Genomic DNA, 22221 nt, shown 5'->3' with positions numbered 1-22221 from the left:
GGGTGTCGACATCAGTGGCTAGGATGGCTGCCACTAAGGAACCTGCACAGCACGACAGGACAGCAAAATCAGTCCCTCACAAAAGGCAGCTCACCGGCGTGGTCAGAGCCAGCTCATCGTCACCCAGCTCGGCAGAACAGGAGGTATCCTCCGGTAGAAATTCAAGCCTCAATATTGTACGACTAACTACGATGAAAGGTTTTTCAAAGCTGGAAGGAACAGTATTCAGTATGATGTTTACTTTAAAGGGCTACCAAAAATCCCCTGAGAAATGGCCAGCAATATTTGTTTTTATCTTTAAATGGGAACATGTCCAGATTAGATACCAACTGGGGCAAAAATGCCTTCTCTCCTCCTAGGTATTGAGTCTTTCTACGACTCAAAGGACCCTCTCCTCCCCGCAGACAAGTATGAGTTCTGAAACCTTCTAGATATTTCTTTCTAAATGCAGAAACCGAAATGTCAGTACATACCAAATATCCCAGCTCTACTTTTTGAAAAAGTGCCTTCGCAGGGTAACTGCGGTTAGAAAAGTAGAAACCTTATAGGGGTCCCTGCTTCACTGTTTTCTGAAATTCAACTCCTTGCGAATTTGTGCCATTGTTTTCGTTTCTGCATAGCTGCATTCGCACGACTGACCTATCTTACTAAAGTTTGGAAATTAAGTGTCGCTTTTTAGTATTTCGAACCCTAATTAGAATTAAGATCAGCTCATTTCCAAGAAAGTAAATAATTTAATTTCTTTTCCAGGGAACCAGATGAATTACATGCGTTCCAGCACAGTTAACTCTCTTCGAGCAACGTGACAATGAAAACCGCTTATCGTCAGAATGAAGAATTCCTTTAATCCAGCTGAATACGCCGGTATCTTTTACATCCATTTGATTACCTCGCGCTTTAACTTTTCTGATTGCGCCTTAATTGTTGAAGAGGGCTGTCCCAGAGCTGGATGGGATTATCAGCCCTGCGGGGTCAGGGAAGCTCCGCAGAGAGCCTCGCTGAGGCCCCGGGAAGGTGCAATTCCCAGTCGCCGCTGCCAGGCTGCGAGGGGAACAGGGATTACTCTCTGGGATAGAGAGCGGAGCCCCAAAGGGGAAACCTCGCAGTGCTTCCCCTCCGGCTGAGCCCGCCGGCGGCTCCGGGTCCGCGGGAGAGCGGAACAGGAGAAGCTGCAGCACCTCAAGTACAAAATCAGCCTGTTTCTTCCTCCGGCATCCATCACTGCCGGGAATAAGGCACAAACATACACCCCATAAATGATTCAAGGGAGAAGCCTCAACTTCACGCGGAGGGAATTACGCTCGCATTTCCAAGGTTATTCCTGCTAAAACAGAGCGAGCCTCGGGACTCTGAGTGACGAGAAGAAGAGCATAGCCGGGGATCAGCACGCGAACCGCCCCGTGCTACGCAGACGTCTCCATGACCTCCAGATCAGATTCCTGAGGCGCAGCCGGTTGCAGCGGCTTAACGCAAAACGCCACTGAATTTTGGGACTGTGACTGTGGGACAGAGTGCAAAAGTTGGAGGCACGGGGGTAATCTTGGTTGTCCCAAGCTGAGCCTCCCACGCTTTTAAGTCAAAGCCCTAATAAAAGCCTGAAAGCTATCACCGTGTCATTTGCATCTCCTTTGTTTATTCATGTTTTAGAACAAGCTTCTAAGATGCTTCCATTACTAATACCGGCAGATACTGCTTTTATACTAGCAGTCTGCATAAAATACCAGAAATTTTTTATTGCATATTCATTTCCCATCTGGAGACATACAATATAGCATAGTTTTTGAAAACTTTTTTTTGGTCTAAATATTTTCTAGCTTGCAACCTATCTTTTAAACATCAAAACACTCTTGCATATGAAACAAGCTTTAAAAGAAGAAAACAACAACTTAAGAGGTCGGCGATCATATTTAGGAACCAGAATTAATTATCTAAAGTTTAGATTTTCTACAAAAACCTTGTCAAAAATAGGAGTCAAAGTTAAGATCAAGGAAATATGATGTTAGGGTTAGTAACCGAGTATGTAGGGAATACTATTAAGGAACCAGTGTATTACTGGCTGCTCAATGGTCACCCATTTTGTGATCCTACACTTGATGAACTAAGTACTGTAAGTCATATTCACTGAAGACGGCTCACTAAATCAATACCAGCATAACCATGACATCATCATGATCGGGTACTTTGTTTCTATCCTGTAAGTTGCTCCTCCTACTACTTTTCTGTTTGCTATTTTTTAAGCAGTCGCACTCAGAGGCTTCCATTGGGATACAGGCATGATTCCTATTCTGTATCTAGGATTTATTGGAGTGGCAACCATTTCTCTATTTCCCATTGAAAAGAAGTTTGACCTCACTAGTGACACAGATTTCCTAGCAAGCAGACTTTCAGCATGATGCGATTCCCTCCGTTTCTCCACCGCATCCAACAGACGCCTCCAGCATCTTCTGCCTCCTGGCCAAGTCAGACAGGTCTGCTACCCCCTCCCCCTCCAGTCCCTTTGGATTGACAAAATGAAAAAATTCAGTCGATTTTAGGGCCATTCCCGATTTACCTGGAGTGGCATCTTCCGGGATGTCGAAGGAATACACCGGCTTGGAGAATTTGGGGATATGGTCATTAACATCGCTAACCGTGATGTTTATTCTCATGTCTGAGGACTGCAGGCCATCATCAGCACGAACCAGCAAGGAGTACTTGGAGCGGCGCTCCCGGTCCAGGCGCTTCGTGGCTATCAGGTCTCCTGACTCGGGGTCAATGTGGAAGCTATCATCCGCACCGCTGATAATAGTGTATGTGACCAGGGCATTGGCTCCCTAAGTAAAAACAGAAGTGGTCAAATCAAGTTATTTGCCAGGAAAACCACACCATAATTTTCAGTTCCAGTAACTGCACTTGGCGAATATTTTTCAGAAAAGTTTCCTTCAATAAACAGCCTTCCTGCCCAGTCCCTGCTTCAGTCCCCCAGTAAAGATGCATACGCACACAGTTTTTATTTATGAGACGTGAAATGACGAGATTACCCAGATACTTTTTGCTCCACTCTTCATAAAAAGATTGCATCCAGTCAATACCTGTTTGAATTTTAAGCCAGCATCACTGAGCAGTGTAACATCTTCCCTCTTAACGGGGATCGGTGTTTATTCTTCTTATGTTCAAAGGTTAAATTAAATCCCTGCCAGTGGGATCAGCTCTGCCTTTCCCGCTCTCTGGAGGCGGGATGGAGGGAGAAGGAGAGGGAGGGATGCAAGGAGGGAGGACCAGGGGCGGCCACGTGGCCACGGAGCTGCAGCTCCCGGTCAGGAGAAACTCACGGGAGCCGTGCTTGCAGCAGCCCCTCAAAGGAATGGAATACGTCTCACATTAATTTGATTGCAACCTTGAAATTGGGCTCAACTACAACATCTCTGCTTCAAAGTTAGTTTGGATCTCAAGCTGCGTCTTAAACTGAACGTCAATGAATTCTTATCACAAGCTGGGCAGCCCAGCACCTTCGCCAAGTCATCGGGTATGGCGTATGACAAGACCGATAACAAGACCATCTAAAACCAAAATGTGTGGCATTTTTGGCCATTAGTGGAACCGTTCATTAAGAATCATAGAATCATAGAATCATTAAGGTTGGAAAAGACCTCTAAGATCATCGAGTCCAACCGTCAACCCAACACCACCATGCCCACTAAACCATGTCCCTAAGCGCCTCATCTACACGTCTTTTAAATACTTCCAGGGATGGTGACTCCACCACTTCCCTGGGCAGCCTGTTCCAAGGCCTGACCACTCTTTCAGTAAAGAAGTTTTTCCTAATGTCCAGTCTGAACCTCCCCTGCTGCAACTTGAGGCCATTTCCTCTCGTCCTATCGCTAGTTACTTGGGAAGAGATGTTAGGAAAATATTAACTCGTTATATACAAACCAGTAAGCAGCCTTCAAGTAATAAGAGTATTTGTCTCACTTGCTCGTGTGTGTTTGCCTGTGAGCGACTCCAGGATACCAAACAGAGTCTTCTGAATGGGTCAAATGCAGTTTAAAGCATGACCACAATGACTCCCAAGGCCAAGGGGAGTCATTCTCACGAAGGGAATAATGTAAAAACATGCATTTCCAGAACAGCATTTTTAGTACAGATATTCAAATATGAAACCATGCTCCTACCTCATCAGCGTCCATGGCTGTCAGCTGCAATATTTTAGATCCATCTCCTATATTCTCTTCTACGGTCAGATCAAGCATATCTGTGGGGAATACTGGTGGGTTGTCATTGATATCCTGGAGCGTTATTTCCACCTGTAAAAAGCAGGAATCAGAAAAAGTTGTGTGAGCACTGTGAGTTAGATGCTGATTGGACCTGAACGTTACGAATCACATAATTTTGAAAGCAATCAGGTAAATTGTTCTTAATCACATGAATTAGAACATTCCCAAATCACACCAACAACAGGAAAAGCCCCTCCAGATATTAAAATTCCACGTTGTTACAAAATACTCCTAGGAAAGCCTCTAACATAAATAAAGTTAATTTGACTTGTTGATAGCAACTGATTTTAAATGGTCCTAGTCTAGTTTATATTGGAAAAGATCCACTGATAGACTGTCATTGTAATCCTCAAAGTCGGCCTCTGGAGGATAGCTGCCAAGTCCCGGGGCAGGAGATCATTCAACCATTAAATGCTGCCTGACATAAAGATGAGGTGGTGTAAAATTCTCTCTGAAATGTTTATATATTGGCAACTCTCCGTTCTGAGGGAGGAAAAAAAACACCCTTGCACTTTATATTTTTTAAAAAAATAATCTGTTTTTCTCTCTCTCAAAGCTCTCCTCTAATTGCAAACATAAACGTTACGTTGGAAGCACCCACTAGCATCTACTCTCCTTGCCTATGCACACCTAAACAAATGTTCTTTTCACATGCGATATTTGTATGCTTTTCCAAGTAGTAATGATAGTTTCTGAAAGGTTGTTGTGTGTTATTTATTCCTAGTTTTTCATAAGCAAGATTGCTGCCCTGCTGATGCTAATTCAAAAAGCTGCAGAGCTCAGTTTTCCCTTGTTGCTGGGTATGGCATGTAATACTCCAAAAAAGAAAGAAAGAAAGAGGACACAGCTGGTTTACATTTACCATGAAAAAAAGAGGCTTGTTTTGGACCCAAAATATTAAACGGCCACCAAACCCTGAAGACCCACTAACGAGAAAACTGAGAAGCTGAAGGAAGTCTGTCTTTATTGCTCCTCAAGGAATAGAGAAAAGTAGATAGGGCTGTTGCACAGGAAGGGAGGCAAAGGTATGGATGACTTAAAGAAGATAGCTAGGTTGGCAGACAAAATATTATTTATACTACAGTACCTGCCATGCCATTATCCACAAGGGATCTCCCTGCACTTAATTGAAAATATACGGGTTAGGCTGCTCTGGATATAATCAATGCAGACATCTCTGGTGATCTGAAGTCTACGATTTTTATTATTTCTAGTCACCTGCCATAACATTTTCTTTTTTCATTCTGTTCTCCTACAGACCACCAATTGCCAAGCCATTCCGACTTGATCACCAGGACAGAACAACCGAGTCACCCGGGCTCCCTTGCTGCATCCTTCCTTGAGCTCTCCGTGGCTGCACCCTAGGGTTATCGGCCTCTGAGGGCTTCCTGAGGCCACATCCTGAAGGATGCTCCATCCTTCCGTCCTCCCTAAGGCAACTGTTTCAGAAAGCCTAACATTTCCACCGGTGCTAGACTTTGTGATGGGACAGATTTGGTGCGTCCTGCTACTGTTCTTCATCAAAGACCCTGAAAATATACATTGCTGTAGACATGTAAATACTCTGAGAGTATATTCGATCCTCACACAGTGGTCTCTTCTGCCTCAGAGGACGTTTCTAATGCAGAGAAGGCTGCGAGGAGCTCAGCTGTTTCCCTGATAAGCATTTTTCCTCCAACAGGATTTCTTCAGAGGGTGGAGAGATCTAGACCATTGTGAACATTATGGCTACATTGGTCTCTGGTCAGTATATATGCCCATTCCACCTGGGGATCTAAGCCATCCTCAGTCACCTCAAGTGAGCTTTTTTCTTTTAATTATTTTGGGTTTTTTCAGTTTGTGTTCGGTATTTATGCCCACAGTAGGTTACTGTTACTGTCAGCCTGCCAGAACTTTTCCATAGCATTAAAGATAACTGAAGTGACTTTAAAAACAGGGGAAATACTACATTAATATTATAGATATATCTGCTGGAAGTGCAGACAAAACACTTGTCCTATAGGCCTTGCATGGCCTTTTATAGAAGGCCATTATTTATTTATACCATATTTAACTCCTTTGACCGTTCACAAACGGTACATAAAACACTTCATGGCCTGACACAGATTAACCCAGGAGGTTTTATCGTCAAATTTAAATCCCTGACAACAGAAGCACCAGAAGCGCTGACCGGAGCACCACAAGCAACGATTCGACAACTAACTAACCAGACACAAACTTTCAGAGAATGAAACAGCCTACGTTGGTTTTCATGGTGACTGCTGCGGCATCTGGGCGACAATTAATCACAGAAATGGGAGAGACGCGGTAGAAGTGACAGGCGAAGGGTTTTGCCAGCTACCCTTGCCAAGCGGGTCCTGCCCCATGAACTGGCACAGCAAACTCTGTACGCTCTTCTGCTCACAGTATAGCCTTTCCCCAGACACGGTTGGAAGGTAAAGCAGCTGCGCAGCTCTGCAGTTTATTTATTCATACTATATATGTCATGCACAGCTAATGTTTCAGCTGCAGGTGACATTTCACCACCAGGACCCATTTTCATGATGAAAGATTGCCTTTTGTAAAAATCATATGAAAAATATATGACAGCTTCTGGGGTTTTGGGTTAGGAGCTGTGCATTGCCCACAGCTTGCATAATGTAAAATCGTCAGAATCCAAGAATACAGATGGCTAAGGGCTGTGGGACAAAATAAATTAATTATAAAGTCAGATTCCAGAGAACTGAAAAAAAGGAGAAGAATAATAGAGGACGTAATTTTATCCTGAAAAATCAGCTCACAACTAAACAAAGACACTGTATTTTATACTGAAGACGTGCTTTAGATGGTGGAAAAATAAGAAATTCTCAAATAAGGAAGAGAAATTTTTAGAAAGAGACCACAACATTTTTAAAGAGCATTTACACCATGATTTACTATTTATCCACAGGGCTTAGATAAGCATATTGCTTCATAATTCACTGTTGGCTAAGTCTAATTAGCATCCCTGTGTAAAGCTATCTTTTTACGTCTGCTATAACTTATTACTTCAGCTGACACGCAGTCCTGGCAAGCCTAAGGCATAAGATCCTGGGATTTGCCCATTTGCAGAAATTTCACTGAAGTAATACATCTCTGAGAAAGGCTTGAGAAAAATCTTCACATTTTCCCCAAAACAAAAAAGTCCGTTAAGTTTTATGCCAAAGGCCTCATAGAAGAAAGTATACGTCCTGAACGAGTTTGGGTATAAATTGAATGTCCGGTCTTCTATTCAGGAGTTCAGAAATTAATTTCACTTCGAAGTTATTTCAGAAGTTCCAACCCCAAGCAGAACGTCATAGGACAACCACAACCACAAAGTCTTTCACTGCCACGAGGCACTGGAAGACTTCAGCATGTCTTATCACATCTTTACTGGAGAGGAAAAAGAAAAAAATCCACAAAGCTTTAATCAAACATCTAAACTAAATGTCTCCCCAACCAACTGCCTCTGTCTTTCTAATGCCACACTACATTTGCGTAAAGATATCAATGTGTGTCACCTGGATTCTTGAAATACACAGTTTGATTAATATCATATGCTACCAATTAATAATTACGTGCAATTCTGCCTCAAACTTAATGAAGGCAAGACAAGGTGGTCATGGCAGTATTATCGGCTGTTGTACCACGGGCATCGTGTTCAGAAGCGTCTACAGAACATGTGCTGTGCTCTCAGCTTGCACCGATGGCAAAACACCCACCAGCGACAACAGCGAGTACAAGAATAAATACCTAGGGAACCAAAGGCCTCAAAACCTGAAATATGCCACAGGAAGCAAAAAAGGGAGCTTAAGGGATTTGTCCAAACCTTGGTCCCTGGAACAGGAGGGAACCAGTAGGTGACAACGTCTGTACGACCGTAGGAAGCAACGTGCCCAGGCTACCTGGAAAGTAATAACCACCACCCCCTTCTCCAAAGCTATCCAACACAGGGAATATTCTTGCCTGACCTCAAACCCGTCAGTCAATGTGACTCTAGGATGCAAGCCAGAGACACAAACCAGTCACCTGAGAGCGCGCCTTGGACCCCTCGAAGTACGGCACTACGGCCAAGTCTCCGACCAAAAACTTCTGCAACTTTCCATCTGACAAATCAGCGATTCCCGTTTATATCAACAGTACCTTTAATATAGGAACCAAAGCTTCTTACTGTCACTCAGAGGACTCAAATAAAACAAAATACAGCAGCAGCAAAGGTAGTGAAGCACGTTTGCGCCTTTTAATTCTCTAAATTGCCTCTTCGGTGGTCCAGGCGCCGATGTGGGCTTTGCTCCTCTGAACAGCCTTGAATTTCTGCAGAAGCCATGGGAACTAAGTAGTCACAGACACTTCTAAATCTGTCAAGACTGTGATAGGAAACTGATGAATGGATTCAAAATATTGCCTTGCTTTATTTGTTCAAGGGAAAATGAAAAAATCAGAAAGCTTTGTTCTATCCACATGCGTGTGTGTGTAAATCTCCACAAAATTACTTTTGTACAAATTCTAGTATAATGCTTTTCCCTCACGTTTAACGCATCTAGAAAAACGACTGAAAATTAAAGCTTTCCCTCACAGTTTATTCTGCAGAAAAATACATGTTGCTTATTTACTATGCCTTGTAAAATAAACACAATAATTTTACATACCAATTTCTACGCAAACTATCTTTGGGTTGGTTTTTTTGTTTGGGTTTTGTTTGTTTGTTTGTTTGTGTGTTTGTTTTATGTTCAATTCAACCTACATTAAACTAAGATGCAAAAATACAGACATACAACAAACCACAGAGATTAGCAAAAGTAAGGAGTCAAACAATACCACAAATTTCCCCATGTCTGAATCAAATTTCTCATTCTGCAGGCTTAGTAACATTCGCACAATAATGCCATGCCCCTGCCACTATTACAGAAGGTCAACCCCTCCTCCTCGGCGACAATTTGGTTGCTGCAGCCTGCTGTTGCGGACATTTTCAAAGCAGAGGAAGTATTAATTACCTTGATCTTGTTAAGATTCTTATTTGCTGCTCAAATTAGTCTCTTGTGTTTTTTCTCCATAAACAGATTGAGGCAGGGCAGCACTCACCTCCAACAGTTTCGCCTCAATTTACTTTAAACGTAGATGTAAGAAAAATAAAGAGTTCTTTTCTCCATTCAGACAAACCTCAGGTCTTAACAGATAGAAGGAATCGTACCAGGACCTCCCTTCATAAAGCATACAGTATCTATTTAAGCATTTAGGGCATGAACCTGAACACAAGAAGTCACTGGGAAACTCACTGTTGTTTCAAAATGTTGTCTTTACTCTGAAGAAAGTAGAAAATACCCTCTTTGAATTAACTGACGGCATTTGTGAGGAGTCTGTGTGAAAGAGGCTCTTTACTAAGAGTGATGCTGCTCTGTAAAGTCTTCAATAGCTTCATACTTTGTACACGGTTCTGAAAACAATTTATTCTGGGGAGGCAAGGAGAAACTCAATTATAATGGAAACCAAGAAAAAAAAGATTTTTTTTTTTTTGGTTAACCAAAATGAATATGAGTTTGCATTTGAATAATCTATTCTTATACTTATTCTAAATAATTTGTTGAATTATGAAGCAGTTGCTAAAAGCCAAAGTTTCATTTCTTAGAGCAAAAGAACCCATCCACTTCAAAAATACTGGTACCCCAGACAACTATTACTGAACAGGCTAGACTAATTCCATGCTCAACATAAAAAACTTAACATGAGAGTTTTACTCTGGAACAAGAAATTATTTTAGTGACCAAACTTACCGGGTTTATGAGCTACAAAGGTGTGTAAAATAAAACATTGCACTGGAAGGCAATGTGCCAAATTCTATCCGATCGTAACACCTTCTATAAACTATTTGGCCAGAACCTATCCCTCTGGTTTAATACAGTTATTAACATTTATTTTTCTTTTATTTCAAGGTGAGGAGGGTTTATAGACAGAATACTTTTCTAAAGTTCTTCCATCTATCGAATGAAAATGAGGGGGAAAAAAGATGCCAAAGGAAACTCGAATGAGCTCATGTGGCAGCAGCAAGTTTCACCGGGAGTCCCAAAAGGCGTGCAGTAATTCTTGCTTGCAGCCACCCCATCCATGTTACACGCTCGATCAGAGATCTACAGATAGAACACGATCTAAGAAGAAAGGAACTCCCAGATGTCTCACGCGTTCGATACTTCTTCAAACGCTACAGCTATTTGATTAAAGATCAAACAGAGTGGAAAGGCGACAGCTTTTCTTCCAATTTATACGTTGTTGAGTCATTCTTCTTCCCTTTGCTTGCTGCCGTGATGTTCACTGCCTCTCTCAAGAGATACCATCTAATAATCTACAGGCAGCATTGGCACACATCGCCCTGAAGACATTTGTTTATGCTTAAGCCATCCTTCATATTAAAAAAACTAAGGAGCTCATTCTTCTTTGCTGGAGACCGTGGCAGTGCGTTATCAATTTTAACAGAATAAAAGTGAAAGGATTCTATTCCCCACCCCTTGGTAAATATTCTAAATAGTATCATTCATGATGATAAAAAAGAAGAATTCAACTATTAATTTATCACATCCCTGTAACTAATGAAGAACCTGGCCAACACTAGTCATTTTTCTCCTGCCTCCATCACTTTGGCCTTTTTGTTCATCCAGCAAACAATGCTTCGCTAATCCTGAAAAAAACACATGTATGCGTAGATTCCTTTTTTATTGATGTGAGTAATCATATTGGCTATTCACATCAGTGAAGTTATGGTTATACTAAGTGTTTGCAGGACCAGTGCGTGCATGCTTCCTCCGAAATGTGAAGGCACGGGAACAGAAAGATTAAGTATCAGAGTACAAGCAAGCAAAAATGCATTTCCAGAAAGAAAAGAAGAAAAATCCTTTTTAAAAAAGAAAACAAAAAAATATCTTGATATTCCTAGAAAATCTCTAAAATAATGTTTCTAATAATGATAAAAACCCATAGGCTATCCTGAACCAGTTTCCCACCTTGCTCTACCTAAAATACTGGGAAACAGTAAGCGTGGGGCGAAAAATAAACACTTATGTTTTAAAATTGCTTGAATAACCAATGATAGCAGAGCTCAGGAAGGCGGAAAACCTGAACTACAGACCATGCATATTTACAATTTCCACAACAAGATGGAAAGCCCATTTATAAAGAAAATGTCTTGGGACAGGGCAATAGCTTTTGCTTAGACAGAGACTGAATGAGGCATCTGAATATCCCATTTTCCAGGAGGCAAACAATCCCAGTGCATGCTAGTACAATCAAAATCGCATTAGTCTGTTGTGCTGCAGGCCAGCAAACCTCTTAAATAGAACTACAAAGTTGTTAAGAATCCCACTATTAGCAGTGGGAAGATTGCAGCTGGGGAGAAAACGTGAAAAAACAACAAACTCTAAAAAGGCACTGCTTGGGAAAAAAAGACAAGTTTGAATGTCCAGGGGCAGCAGCAGTCACTTGATCTTTGAGTTTTGGGGTAACACCTTTGAAAAAAATCAGCGTCGTGAATATAATCCAAACTCCTTCTAGCGTATTTCCGACAAAGTCCCTAATTTCAGGTGACGGTGACAAGTGCTTAGGCAATAAATGGATGTGTCAGCCACACAGTTAGCCCTTAGACATTTAGGATCTCTCCACAGAAGGAGACCAGGGCACAAGACTTAATTTCAATGTCTGAACTCAAGAGAACCTTAATAAAAGAGAGGATGTGAAAGCTGTCCTGGGCTACACGAATGCCTGCTCCAATCACCCCAAGTATCGACCCAGTAAAAGACAACAGTTTGAGCCCATCTAGAATAGGGATTATAGCAGTATTTCCTTTTCCCCTCACAAAATCAGGAATTACTACTGATTACCAGTCTTGAAATTGTTTGGAAACTTAGAGCTCAATGCATTTTGTCAACATGTTTCATTTTCTCCATTAAATAAACATGCATGGAAAGATGATTAGTAAGATTTATATGTCGTGCTGGAATTTCCCAGGTAATTTTAATCCATGGGCTCTAATTCCAGTATTTTAACACCACGTAACTTTCCTGGAGTTAAAATCATATTGTAAAGTTCAGTTTAGTAAGGCAATTTAATGTTTTGCAACCAACTCACTTTTATAAAGCATTGATATTTTCTAAAAAACGCTGGGAGATCAGAGTGCTTTCAAAAACTTGGTGATTTAACTGCCAGTATCAGAAAAATCATAGAATCATAGAATAGTTTGGGTTGGAAGGACATTTAAAGATCACCTAGTCCAACCCCCCTGCCGTGGGCAGGGACATCTTCAACTAGATCAGGTTGCTCAGAGCCCCGTCCAACCTGACCTGGAATGTTTCCAGGGATGGGGCATCTACCACCTCTCTGGGCAACCTGTGCCAGTGCCTCACCACCCTCATTGAAAAAATTTCTTCCTTATATCTAGTCTAAATCGGGTGTAAATCTGCTTTCATTGTTTTTTTTAAATTAAAAAGATGTCACTTTCTTCTTGTCTCTAACCAATACCCATTTTAGTGCTGCAAAGAAAAGGTGCCATAATTTGCTGCTTCTTTCTCTCCTTTTTTTTTTTTTTTTTTGTTAAGGTGACCACTGGGAGTTGCGCTGCCTGGAGTCTTGATTAAATGTTTCACTGCATCCAGAACACTTCATCATGCAGCATAGCCAAAATCTATTATGGCTTGCAAGTGACTCATGCTTTAGCTATGAGAACACCATAATAAAGAACATTTTACATAAAAATGCCAAAAAGGTTGGTAATTTAATCTTGATTCTAAGTAGGTATGCAAGGTCTCTTCGTCCAGCCTGTGCAGACAATAAGGCATTGTCTGGAAACGCGTTACCTGCTGTGGTTACATCTAACTCTTCGGCAAAGCCCAGATGATACCACCACTGAAAAGAAACGGCTCGTTCTTGCGAGAGAGCTGCAAATACCACTTTTCGCAGACATGCAGTATGATTTATCCATTTGTGCGAGGCGTCCATCAGTACCTGGGCAGAATATTCATTAAAACCAGCGACATGGGAAACAGCATTATTAGCCCGTGAGCAAACACGTGTGGCTGATAAATGGTGTCCCTCTACATGCTCACGGAAACAAATGAATAAACACCAAAATAGAACAGCATACAGAAATTAACTTCAGGAACTGGTATTTGCAGCACTTTCTCCTCGCATGCATACCATACGTCGCAGAAGGGGACACAGGCGGGCCCCTGACGCAGCCGTTACTGAAATAAGCACTGGACCCGGGCACTCGCCCCCGCCGCGCGGCAGCTCCCCGGTCCGAAGTCAGAAGCAAAGATGCTCTGGGCTCCCCAGGCTGACTCCCTCCACTTCCACCAAGCCCTTCCCGCGTTCAGATACCCTGTCAGGTCACTCCAGGCAAAGATTTGTCACGATGTCGTGTTACGCGCCCCGGGGCACAGGGAAAGGAAGGGTCGGATATTCAAATCTTAAGAAAGGGCAAGTAAAGCAATTCAGGTTATGTTTCAATTACCGATTATTTATTGCTCGGGCGCGTTACGTGCACGCAGCCATGACTGACGGCGTTCCTCCGGCAAAGGCGACTACTTCTGCCGACTCAGGAGAAGGCCACCAGCCAGGACAGGACATCGGTACCTCTGCTCCCAGTCCCAAAACACCTGCAAAGGCTCGCTGAGGATGGGGTGACGAGCAGGGCTTGGGGGGCTGACTCCGTTGTTTGAAAAGCCAGAACAGAAAAAAATGTTTTTCTAAAGGTAAAGCATGCCACGTTGTCTGCTCTTCCTGAAATCAGTATTTTTAAGTAATTGTTTAAGTGCTACACCATTTACTGTTCTCTAAAAAGAGGCACGGTTTCACATGCAACAGAGGGAATTAAGACCGGGTTAAGGAATGCACCAGTCAAACCTTGGCTAATTTAAGAAAGCAACAGCACGCTGATTTTAAAACACACATCAAAACATACATAATCATATACATGGAAACCCGAAATAATCCAGCTTCACAATAAATGAGAGATAAATATCAAAGTGGTACAAGGAATAAAAAAGATAAGAAATGCCACAAGCAGTCATGTTTTTCCCCCCTTCACCACCAAAACCATAAATGAAATACAGGTTCTTTTGTCAATGCTGGTAAATGAGTAACATATGTAGCTCAGTCAATATTCATACAGTTTAAAAAAAGAGATTGATTGTTCAAATAAGTTATTTTAAACTCCATTTCAATAGGACCAACTAACATACTAGGACCTCTCCTAGGTCTAGTCAAAAAGGGCAACCCAGTGGGACCAACGCATAGCTGGGCTGGCACTAAGGACTATAAGCTGCCCTAAACGCATTCGGCACCCGTGTTGTCCTGGTTTCGGCTGGGATAGAGTTAATTTTCTTCCTAGTAGCTGGAATAGTGCTGAGTTTTGGATTTAGTATGAGAAGAATGTTGATAACACACTGATGTTTTAGTTGTTGCTAAGTAGCGCTTACGCTAGCCAAGGACTTTTCAGCTTCCCGTGCTCTGCCAGGTGCACAAGAAGCTGGGAGGGGGCACAGCCAGGACAGCGGACCCACCTGGCCAATGGGGTATTCCATACCATATGACATCATGCTCAGTATATAAGCTGGGGGGAGTTGGCCAGGGGGCAGCGATCGCTGCTCGGGGACTGGCTGGGCATCGGTCGGTGGGTGGTGAGCAATGGCAGCATGCATCACTTACTTACTTTGTATATTCTTTTTTTATTATTATTATTACTATTTTACTTTATTTCAATTATTAAACTGTTCTTATCTCAACCCACGAGTTTTCTTACTTTTATTCTCCCCATTCTCTCCCCCATCCCCTCCACCGGAGGTGGGGAGAGTCAGCGAGCGGCTGTGTGGTGTTTAGTTGCTGGCTAGGGTTAAACCACGACACGTGTGCACGTGTGTATGCATACAACAAAGGTCAAATTGCCATGCCACCCTACCTGCTCAGAGCAGGCACAGGGAGAGGGACGTGGCAGAGCTGTTGCATGTCTCCTTTCCCACCGAGCCAGTCGTGACGGCACAGCCCAGGCGGCTGGGGCAGGCGAGCACCAGCACGCCTTCCCTGGAGAAGCTGACATGAACCCCGACTCCTCCCACAGCTGGAAAGCATAGTTTTCCAGTCTGCGCTGGAACAACATCTCAGAGAGGTTTGCAGCACAACTTATAGCCCAGGCAGTATTGCATTCAGTTAGTCCAGGAGACCTTGAGTGCGTACATGGCCCAACTTGTAATCTCAATGTGAAAATGCACTGACCTAGGGAGCACCATGGGGGTATGCACCTCAGCGACCGCCACGTGTACCAGAAAGACCAGTTTACTGTGGCACACGTTAAGAGGTGCGATTGCTTCTTGCGCTGCCGTCGGGGCACTGTGCATGGCGAGGAGGGCAGGGAGAGCAGAGCAGGTCCATCCGTCCCTTGAGCGCTGAGTCAGCAGCACTGCTTGGCCCCTGCAGGGACCAGAAAAAGTCCTCCACCCGTCCTTACACTGCCTACCCATGGGTGCTGGGACATGCGCACACATGTGGTCCTATGTCCTTTCCCCAGATAAAAGGGGTGATTTTTTCATAAAGACATTAATTCTTCTGTATCTAGCAGTACCTCTAGTTACAAAACCTATTCCAAATACCTGCCAAACCAATACAAACCCTTGGCAAACACTTGCTAGTGAGGTTTTTCTTTTGGGGTTGGGGTTTGGTGTTGGTTTTTTTTTGTTAAATACTCAAAACATTATACATTTGGGAACCATTTAGTTTATAACTTTGCATTTAATTAAATGAGGTCTACTGCCATGTAATAAGAAATTGATTGAATTGGTAAGAACATTTCTGTCCATGCCAGAAAAAAAAAAAAAAAACAAAAACCACACACAAAACGATAAAGACAGAAAAAGTAAGCATTAGCCATTCAAGGATGGGAATGTCACACCTCTAAATTAAATAAATCACCTAATTAAACTTACAGGTGTGACATTTAAGACACGTTCAATCATCAGGACAATAGGATAAATCCACTCCATCGCTGAAGGCTGCCCAAACAGCAGAAGAAAAGCTCTTTACCCAGAGCCACGGTAGAAGAAGCATTGCTATGGTCACTTACTTAAGAAACCACAGGGTTTTTTCTCTCAGTGGAAGGGAATTAAAGATCTAGGACTGAATGCTGACTGATGTTTTGCAGTGTTACGAGGGTTTTTTTAGTGGCACCTTTCCGAGAAGAAACCCGATATGAGTCTAAATAGCTTTTAGCAAACAAAACACACAAGGCCAAAGTGTTACTTTCTAGTTCCACATTTAGAAGAACAGGGCCATTTTCTAGAAACGCCCATAAGCTTTCCCCCCCCAGCATCAACAGGCTGCTAGCAGGGAACTGCGGGGCTAGAAACTCCAAATATTTTTGCATCCTCCTACAAATTTCAGGGAAATGGCCTCCTCACCTTATTCCTCGTTTGCAGAGCGCAGTCTTCTGCAGCAGCTTCGCATCTGCTCCTGCAGCGTAGTGGGGGTTCCCTCCCTGTGGCCATGGGCCGCTTGCGGCCAGAAGGGCCTTTTTATGTGGCCACAGATGGACCTTCTCATTGTGGCTGCCCTCAGCAGACCCAGCTGACCATCAAGGCTATGGTGGCAGGGTCTCCTCTGCCAGCAGGGCAAGTTCTGGCTGCTCAGAGGATCTCAAAGAGGTCCGATGAGTTTGCTTAGGGCCAGCACCGCCTGGCCATACGCTGCAGATCTGTGCTCCCCTGCCTTTCCTCTCTCCTGCACGGCTGGGAAAGCCGCTGCAGGTCTGCTCAAACATAGGTCACACGGGACTTAAAAAATACCGTACATTCTCTGGAACATTTTGGAGGCAAACACTAGTCCTGGGAAGGCTAAAACAGATCCAACTTAGATTCATCCAGCTTCATTCTTGGTCTCAAGGAATTTGCCAAGGAGAGAGACAAGGCTTCAGCCTCATCAGATTAGGGGACATTTAAAACATGTGAGGTTTTTCATTTGTGGGACTCAGACAACAGCCCCCCAAAGTGTCCACGATGGGGAGCTTTACAATGGCTACCACACCACCCAAACCGAAATGGGAACACATGCATTCAGCCGGGGTCCACTGGCGCAGCTATGTCCCCCAGGTCACCAAAGGCAGCAGGAGCATTGCTCCACGCGGGGTCAGGCAGCTGAGAACTGGCTGGAAAGGCCCCTCTCCTTCTCCTGGAGGAAACGACAGTTCCATGAGTACCGTCAGCTTGGGAAAAGGACATCAAAACGCACGTTGGTGGGATGAGCGCTCGTGAAGGTAAGCCCTTGGACTCCACTGCCATTCCTGGCCTCCACCTCAAAGGCCTTCCAGGCTCATCGAGGGTCTTGCAAAGGATGAAAAAGGTTAACCCTGTAGAGCTGCAGGTTTGGGGAACCTATCTTTGGAGAAGCAGATCCTTCTGTTTCCCCTTTCTTTCCAGATCTGCATCTTCAAAATACACGGTTCTGCTGCTTTCCCTGCTGACCTCATCAAAATTGAGAAAAACAGACAAGAACCTCAATTTTCTGGGCACACCAGCCCTCCTTTATCCACTTTTCTCCCATATATCAGAATCTTTAGTTAGGCACCTGTATCTTCATGCAAGTCTTACCCCAGTTATCTTTTGGGTCAATCATTACTATACCACCTCTACTACAATTATCAAGAAAGTCCTTCTTGATAACAGTAAACTGCTGCAGTGCATATTAGACCAACTCATATACTTGGACAAAAAAGAAAAAATAAAGTCTCGCATGCCTCTCAACTTTGTTTTCCTGCCCAACACCATTCAACTGGTTTGCATTATCTCTCCTTAAAAAATTCGCTGTTTCTAGCGATGAGGTTTTGCAGGAAGACCCTTCTTGAAGCTGAATAAAGACAACTATATTGGGTCATTAACAAACTGGGAAGATTCAAATTTACATATAACTACAAACTTTGATCTCCAGAAATGTTCTGAATAGCTGAATAACACATTTTTTTGGCCTGAATAACACATTTTTCCACAGTGTGGAAGGTGGCTGAAACTCAGTTTATAAAATTTTTCATGTCAGCCAACAACAATTTCAGTTTCCCACACTTATCTTTTGAATTTTCTTACTCAGCCATTGGACTTTGGATTTGACATAGAAGAATTCAGAAAATCAAGCATTAAAGACTAACTAAAAGGTACCTTTCAAACTTACTGTTTCACCACTTCTGTAAATATATACGACCTTGCGCACTGAAGAAAAATAAAGCGAAAGAAAACGGGCATTCACAGAAATAACTGGAATAGCTGGAACAGTGTGCTTATGTGGGATACTTATAGTCATCTTCCTTAATAAAGAATATGAAGTGTTTTATTTGAGCATAAATTCAGAGATTTGACTTTTATTGGTTCCTAAAGATCTGCTACATCTTTCTTTCCTTCTATGTAGAACCTACATCAACCTGTGAAGTTACACTCTCTGGCCTCTACAGTAAATAATGAGAACTTTTAATAGTCCAAACCCTATCCAAGGTTGATATATTGATATCCAAGTGCTATATTACAGCTCTCTCCCCTAATACCAATGACTTTGCACGGCAGCCAATCTCTCATTGACTTCAACGCATTCAAAGACGACACCTTAAGGGAAGAGCAAAGAGAGACTGTAGACATACATATATACAACAAATGAGCAGAGTGAACTTATTTAACAGCTTCTGTGGTTAATTCCTTCCTCAGAGGGTTGACTGATACACTTTTCCTTCTTTCTAGCTTTAGTGTAGCACAGTTCTAGGCTGCCTGAGAGGAGAGGACAGAGGTTAAGGCTTGACGGTACATGCTGTCCTGCAGCCCTCCTATGGGACACTCCGTGGCTGACCTGGGGACACTTCAGAGCCACCTGCTTCCAAAGGACATTGGAAGAATGTGGTTTCATTGTGTATAGTCCTAAGCAAGCCCTGACTACTGAGTCAGAAATATCACCAGCAGTTGACAATTATAGCACAAACACAGCTGTTAGGAAGGCTAGCTGGACTAGTCCAGACAAAGAATGACCAAACCAAAGCCTCCCTTCAATCAAGTCAAAACTAACTTTGAGTTTTGATAATCTTAGTATACTTTCAAGGGACAAACAAAGAGGAAATACATATACTGGCATTTCTGCATATCTTAATTTTAGTGTGGCAGGAAGCAGAAATACCACAAGAGAACGGTTCTCATGGTATTTCCAGCACAAGTGAAACCAAAGAGACTTTTCTTGCTCAGGTCCCTGTCTGATGTCCTGACTAAAGCTACTCAGCTATTCCGTGCATTGGGTTTTTCAACTATTATCCTGACCACGCCAAATCTTTGATCCTTTGAAAGTTCACCACCACTGGTCGTTACTACAAGCCTCTGGATTTTTAAAAACGTATGAGAAGAATTTTAGCAGTGCTGAGAATCACCGGTTCCCTTCTGAGGAACATAATCGGGGAGGGGGGGGGAAGGGGAGGGGAAATCAGAATGAATGTTCAAATGTAACCATAAAAGATTCAGAAATTCTTCACAGAGTTTAAGCGCCCTTAAATACATGACTAAAAGACATAATTCTTTCTTTGGAAGATTGAATCTAAGCTCAATTTCTCTGCATTTATCCTTTGGTTTGCTTTTCCATTCCTCCAAGGTGATAATATATGTCAGGTCTTCAATAGGGTGTTTATGCTGTGGCATGTGTTTTTTAAGAAAAGTACGGGGGTTTTTTAAATGATCTTGTAGATTAAACTGCAACAGCATCAGTCTTGCTGGTTTTAACTGAATCAAGAAGATCTATGTACTGGATGCACAAACTGGCCCGCTATCCATGTGGAACAGATTAGAGGATGATCATTCATTGTATGTTCACAATTGAAGCATTTCAATAGTTTTACAAACAACCAAGAAAAAAGTATTTTGAGGACAAAAATGGAACGGTTTACAGTGAAATGATTATATCATATTAAAGGGTAGGGAGAACAGAAACAGAGGGTAGGCAGAAATTAATATATTAAACCAAAGAAAGTCATATATTGACTCTTAGTAAGAAAATTACAGCAACAAACCTGGGCATCATGGAGAGGTCTAGAAAATAATGCTGCATTTCCCCCCAGCTTTTTGCACTGTTTCCCACCACCACCACCTAAAATTCTAAATCTCAGTCTGGTTTGATCCTTCCACAGATTATGACACAGCTTATTTTTTTTCCTCAGCATAATGTAGAAGAATGCCAGAGCAAAACTTCTATGTAAGAAATTATTTTCTAGATACGAATGTAGTAACCCTTAAAGCTTTCTGAGAAAGTCCTCAAGCAGTATAAAGAAGGAAAACAAGGCAGCCAAAGAGTTCTGAATAATTAAAACAATGGCAATAACTCCAAAGCCTTCACTAGCTCATAGTGTTAATGGTGACAACAACATAATTACCAATGTAACTTCATAATGAACAGTTGGTGATAGCACAACCAGGAAAGTGTTATGCCTCAAAGACATCATAGTGTGTTTTATAGGGATTTGTTTCTCTTCCTACTAGTAATTGCATAGGAAGTAGAGATCCGGATGCTCTGTTTAAAAATATTCTATAGCTGAAAATATAAATACCTAACTAGAAACATACTGTTTGAAAAGCACTATTAGCATTTGTGAGAAATTAATAACATCAATTTTTGCATTTATCAATAGCTGCCTTTCAGCAGACTTCTCAAACATGATTAAAGGCATCCTTGTACTAGTAAAATGATTACTGTATTTGTCTTGCAGGGGAAAAAAAATAAGGGACAGAGAAATAAGGTGATATGATCAGTATAGTGCAGTTTACAGCAGATGTGGCTGCTGGCCTAAGCCCTCATCAGTCCTCATTTTCACAGTCAGAATGTGACATTATCCAAAAGCTGTATGGACTATTGACAAAGGCAGGAAGGAAACCCCTCGCAAGAAATCTCTGTCTTGCTCTCAGGCCCAAAAAGCCCCCAAAAGCATGTGCATAATGCAGTCTTTCCTTCAGTGATTTCTGAGACCAAACTACAGTACAGAGAAGCAGAAGCTGCTATTAATACAGAAAATAACTTCAAGGGGTGGTAAGAGAAACAGTATCCTCATTTTGGAATCCTAAGGTACATCGTCTAGAAAAAGATACACCGCAATTTGAAAATCCACAGTTTGCAAGCAGCAGAAACATGAGAAAATAATCATACAGTAACTTTAGAGTTGTTAAACTATCATGGAAACGTACTACCACGTGCTCGAAGTTTATTCACTGCCTATTGCTACAGTGATGACCATAACAGTGAAATAATCTAGCTACCATTCCCCAAATACATATAAAACTGAGCAGATAGAAGTTTGTCAAGCTTTTCTATTTATAGAACAAAAAAAAATCCCAGTTTGTGTACACTATTACTCTCTTATTCCATTTATTAAGTAAATACGTACCATACAGGCATGCACAGGTTCAGAATAAATTAAATGTTTTCCAGCATTTTTCCAGGATTTACTCAGTTCTTACGTGGACAAATGCCCTCTGAAGCCAATAGAAACAAGTCAAAGCAAGAACTCACCGAGAACTGCCTCAGCTAATCCACCAGCAAACTTACTTGTGCTTTCCTGAACAATATCCAGCATCTCAACTGATACCACCACGAACCAAGTAACACACAATAGCTTAAATCTGTACCTCCATTTATAATGGATCTGAATCATTCTGCTCTGTAGCAATGATTAAACATAGATGCTTTTTGCTACCTGTTACCACTGTGTTATGGAACAAAAAAGTAGTAGGGGAGATCATTAGCATTTTTGAAAAGTCCTTCTGAATTCAGCATTTAGTGACTTACAACCACTGCTCTATAACATGATCTATATTGCAAGCCTAGCTGTCAAATCCAGATGAATTAAAGTCTGAAACATTTGAATGGAATTATTTCTTTACTCTTTGAGGAGTTTGAAAGTAGCTCATCTGTTGCCTTTCATTTATTCTTCGATATT

General features: G+C 42.2%; 1 protein-coding gene across 1 annotated transcript in view; it reads right to left on the bottom strand.

Moving 5' to 3' along the window:
• Positions 1–16270, bottom strand: part of FAT4 (FAT atypical cadherin 4) — a gene marked incomplete at its 3' end in the record, with an annotated part of 77971 nt that extends 61701 nt beyond the window's left edge. The window contains exons 1-4 of the mRNA XM_009574643.1: positions 16214–16270; positions 4152–4283; positions 2552–2813; positions 11–42 (exon numbers count right to left, since the gene is read on the bottom strand). Coding sequence (XP_009572938.1) covers positions 11–42; positions 2552–2813; positions 4152–4283; positions 16214–16270 — 483 coding nt within the window. The remainder of the gene's footprint in view (positions 1–10; positions 43–2551; positions 2814–4151; positions 4284–16213) is intronic.
• Positions 16271–22221: the final 5951 nt, after the last annotated feature.

Source organism: Fulmarus glacialis, unplaced genomic scaffold, assembly GCF_000690835.1.
Source record: "Fulmarus glacialis isolate BGI_N327 unplaced genomic scaffold, ASM69083v1 scaffold5713, whole genome shotgun sequence".
NCBI lineage: Eukaryota > Metazoa > Chordata > Aves > Procellariiformes > Procellariidae > Fulmarus > Fulmarus glacialis.
The sequence above is the reverse complement of the archived record's forward strand: the minus strand, read 5'-3'. Positions and strand labels throughout refer to the sequence as shown.